Consider the following 4,195-nt stretch of genomic DNA (forward strand, 5'->3'; position numbering starts at 1 on the left):
GGAGTGAAAGATGAGAATCCCTACAATCACTCACTGAGGTTCATGTTCATCTTCAAATAAAATTTCATCCATAATCTTCATGCTTGGAAACTGAAGACTTCTTCAGTCATCTCTGACAGGCTGACAGGGATACAGTGGGGAGGGAACTGAAACACTTGTGCAGCAAAAAGAAAACCTCAAGAAAAAAGTCTAAAGAGATGGAGATGAGGACTCATGGGCGGATCCTCATGAATACACATGGAGGGAGAGGTGAGGTCCCCCCACCAGGGAATAGATGTCAGTGAGAACACCTGGGGGAGCTTAGGCTATTTTTCCTTCTCATTTGTCCTTATTACTCAATCCCACCACTCCCAGGTCTCTACATTGGCTGGCGTTGCCCCCATTATCTATGGGACTGTTTCCGAATTGGGGATGAGTCCAAGTGCTTTTGTGGACACTTGTTGAGAGAGCACCAGATCATCTCAGGTAGGGAGAACTGAATTATCCCTTCCAGCCCCTGTTGGTGGGGAGGAATAACTGTACTCTGTCATATTTTGGGATGCATGAGAAAAAGTGTATATGTGTTAGTATGGGAGAGCGGGTTGGCATGAGAAGGCCAGGCCCTATCAAGTGCTGCTCTAATCCTACCACCCATCCCCATTCCCATAGACATATCTGTGCCTTGCAATGTGGGCCAGTGCCGCTGCCTCATGTTCTGCTTTATCCCATCACGCCCGGAGGAAGTGGGTGAGTTCTGGCTCAAGAGACGAGCCACCTTTGACCCCAAGGCCTGGAGGGCCCAATGTCGCTGTAAACACAGCCATGAAGACCATGCAGCTACCAGGTCCCATCCCTGCAGAGTCAAAGGTACCTTCTAGGACAAGGGGAGTATGGAGGTGGGCATGGGTAGGGATAGGTTGCAAATAGTTTGGGGACAAGGATGAGGAAACTGGTAGGAGAGACTTGCGTTTGTGGTTTGTGAAGAAGAGATGAGAGAAATCAGCTCATGAGGCAGCCCCAATTCCCTATATTTATTTCTGGCTGTCTCCTTGCTCTAGGCTGTTGCTGCAATTGCTTTGAGTCTAATTTCCTCTGTGCGGCCTGTGACCGGCGCTGGGAGGAACACGAGACTTTCTTTGAGACTGAGGAGACCCGGCGACGAGGAGGGAGGCCTCACGGTGAGGGGGAAACCTGGAAAGGGGGCTATTCCAGGGTCTGTAGTCTGAAGGCCAGGCAGGAAGGCACTTCCATCCTCAACCATCCCACCCAAGACTACCTCACTCCTTCACCCCTTACATCTCATAACTGTACTGGTTTCCACCCCCAGGAGCAGACTATGTGCCTTTTGCAGAGATGCCTACCCTTCGAGAAACCATCATCAGCAACTCTGACTTCAAGGCCCTACAGAAGCAGGGGCCCTCTGGCCAACGCAGCTCCCACCCTAGTCCCCCTGGGCTCCCTGGCTCAAGCAGCCTCAAACCTGGCCCTACATTTGACCCTCGTACCTGATTCTTTCACCTCTATTCTCCTCTCCTCCAGGAACAGACAATGTCAACACCTGGCACAGGCCTCTATGAGCCTGACCCAGATCAGCAATAAAGGAGAAGCCACTGGGATCTGACCTGACTCTGTATGGGGCAGCTAGAGGCCAGCCCAGGGATAGACATTCTAAAGCCTTAGAGATGGCACCTATTAGGGGCAAAAGAGAACACCACACAGGAGAGAAGCTGGACCCAGCCATCTGCCTCCACCACACTCAAACATTTAAGCTCGGGCATCAGAAGGAGAGAGTGGCTTCAAGGAAGCCAAGGATGGGGGAGCGGGGGGCGGCAGTTCAAGAAGGATAGAATGAGCTGCAGCTGTGGCCTCCAGTAAGAAAAAGAATGAAAAGTGTCCCTTGGATTGTGCAATTAGAAGGTCTTTGGGGACTTCAGAGTGTAGTTTCAGTGATGCAGTGGAAGCAGAAAGAATTTCTTTAAGCAACTTGGATGAAAAGAGCAGGAGAGAAGTCAGACAATATCCAGAGGGAGATATGGAGTTGAGGAAGCATTATTTAGGAAGGAAAAGGGAGCTAGTAGAAAAAAAAGACCTTGAAGGATGCAGAAGAGAAAGACTAATGCCTGGTAAGACAAAATTCCAAAGATGGAGGGAGGGGATGAAGTCAAGACAGAGGTGAAAGGATTCACTCTGGACAGTAGAAAAACCGCTTCCTACAACCAAGAGGAAAGAAGGAAGAAAGGAAGGGAGCCGTCATTGGGCTGCAGAGAGCAGGATCTCGTGGAAGTTCCCCTGTGAAGTAGGAGACAAGATCAATTGCTGGTGGGGGAGGAGGGAGATAAGAGTTAAAAGTAGGAAACAGGAAAAGAGATGAAAGTTTGAGAAGGCTAATCTGGGGAATTGGAGAAAAACCTGATTAGTGTGTAGTTGAGGATTCAGGTACAGTTGGAAACAGGAATCTAGTTAGAAAACCAGAAAAGCAAAAATATTTAGATTAATGGGTGGTGATGGAAGGGTGGAAGGGTGGCAGGGGGGATGATCAGGAAAGTAAGGCAAAAAAAGGCTTGAGGAGAAAGAGGGAGACACTTTTGGCTCAAAATGGTCAAAAACAATTGGCATATTGAAAAAAGTAACAAAGGAACAGAAGTCTCTAATGAGGTCCAGTAGCAGACGTAGTGGCAGGGATCGAAGTACAGGAGACAGTGGTCAGAACCTGCAGAGCACTGCAGTTTTCAGATGACAGCAGCTGCAAGTGATCACAAAGGCTTGGATTAGAGAAGACTGTGGCCCAGGGTCTAAAGTCAGTGAATATTGGGGAATGACTAGGAAGCCCATAGGTGATTTTTATGGAGAGTAGAAGATTCTGACACTAATGGGTTCTGTGATGTAAGTGGGCAAGTCACTTTCCCTCTCTGGGCCTCAGTTTCTGGATCTGTAAAACAGGAGTAATCTCTGTGCTACATGCTTTCTATGAGAACTGAAAGAAATAACCAGTTTCAAAGTGTTTTGTACTCACCCACCCCTCCTGGCTGGTTTTCTTCTTTTTCTGAGGTTCCAGCTCCTTTTATCTCTTGCCCTTATCCTGAGCAGATCTAGGAACTGCTGCTATCCCAGGAGTGTCAACAAAAGGTCACTGTCAGCAACCCAATACCAACAGGAGTCCTTAGTCTGGGGTGCAAAAAGAAAGAAACTTTATTCAGGTAAAATGTGCAAACTGGGGTAACACAATCTTCCCTGGAACCCAATAGTTCACTCTGCCAAGACAAATGGAAGGCCTGCTTTTATAGAGAAAGTTCCGCCCCTACCCTGTCCCTGATTGGTCCATTTCTATGCAAATGAGGAATCTAAATTTGCAGTATGATTGATCCAAATAGCACTTTCCTAATTGGTCATGGTCACTCATTCTGATTGGTCATGATGGAGCTGCTCTGATTGATCAGTAAATATGCAAATAAGGATATATCTGTTCAGTTCCAATTGAATGGGACAGGTCTCAGCCCATTGGTTGAAAGATAATTCCAAGAATTCCTTTGTAAGGGAAGGCTAAACTAGGAATATGGGAACATAATGCAGGAGGCTGACAGTTCAGTCTGTGGCTTTCCCCTGAAATGCAGAGTGCATGAAAGGCCCCTGTTAGCAATGGTTGCTAGACTCTGATTATGAATTTGAGCCCAATTAATCACAAAGAGTCTTTCTTGGCAGGTATATTCCTTCCTGGGGTCAACAGGCACCACAGGGAACTATATCCTGTAGGGCACTGAGAAAAGGCCAGTCTACATTTCCTCACATTTGGGAAGGCTGTCTATCCTTCCAAGGGAAGAAATTCAGCCTGGACTACTAGAACTCCTGGGAGAAAACACAGGGGCAAATGTCTGCCCTTTGGAAAAGGAAGGATTTTCAAACAATAATATGGTTATACGAAAGAGATCATTACTATCTCCAGAAGTAAAAAGTTCCTCATTACTGATTATATGCAGTTAGTGCCATGATCATTCACTAATTCAGTTAATAATCAACAATAAAGGAATGGTTACTATGATAAACTCATTCAAGGAATTATTATGCAACCATTATAAAGTATATTTACGTAGACTAATAATATAGAAAACAGTAGGAGAATAAGAATGTACAACACATATGCATTATGTATAATGAAAGGAAATTAAAAGAAACGCCAAATATACAAATAATTATTGTGTCAGGCCATGCGCTAAAAAAA

General features: G+C 46.0%; 1 protein-coding gene and 1 long non-coding RNA gene across 3 annotated transcripts in view; one reads left to right on the forward strand and one right to left on the reverse strand.

Moving 5' to 3' along the window:
* The window catches only part of FAM221B (family with sequence similarity 221 member B), an 8,797-nt gene extending 7,204 nt beyond the window's left edge, over positions 1-1,593 (forward strand). For both annotated transcript variants that reach the window (XM_015592673.2, XM_015592674.2), the window contains 4 exons: positions 355-465; positions 649-846; positions 1,038-1,157; positions 1,307-1,593. In XM_015592673.2, coding sequence (XP_015448159.1) covers positions 355-465; positions 649-846; positions 1,038-1,157; positions 1,307-1,488 — 611 coding nt within the window. In that variant the 3' untranslated portion in view covers positions 1,489-1,593. The remainder of the gene's footprint in view (positions 1-354; positions 466-648; positions 847-1,037; positions 1,158-1,306) is intronic.
* A 1,060-nt stretch (positions 1,594-2,653) lies between these two features.
* LOC112483104 overlaps positions 2,654-4,195 on the reverse strand; it is a 2,519-nt gene continuing 977 nt past the window's right edge. The window contains exons 2-3 of the long non-coding RNA XR_003047506.1: positions 2,993-3,144; positions 2,654-2,722 (exon numbers count right to left, since the gene is read on the reverse strand). This is a non-coding gene — a long non-coding RNA (uncharacterized LOC112483104). The remainder of the gene's footprint in view (positions 2,723-2,992; positions 3,145-4,195) is intronic.

Source organism: Pteropus alecto, unplaced genomic scaffold (assembly GCF_000325575.1).
Source record: "Pteropus alecto unplaced genomic scaffold, ASM32557v1 scaffold206, whole genome shotgun sequence".
In the NCBI taxonomy this organism is placed as follows: domain Eukaryota; kingdom Metazoa; phylum Chordata; class Mammalia; order Chiroptera; family Pteropodidae; genus Pteropus; species Pteropus alecto.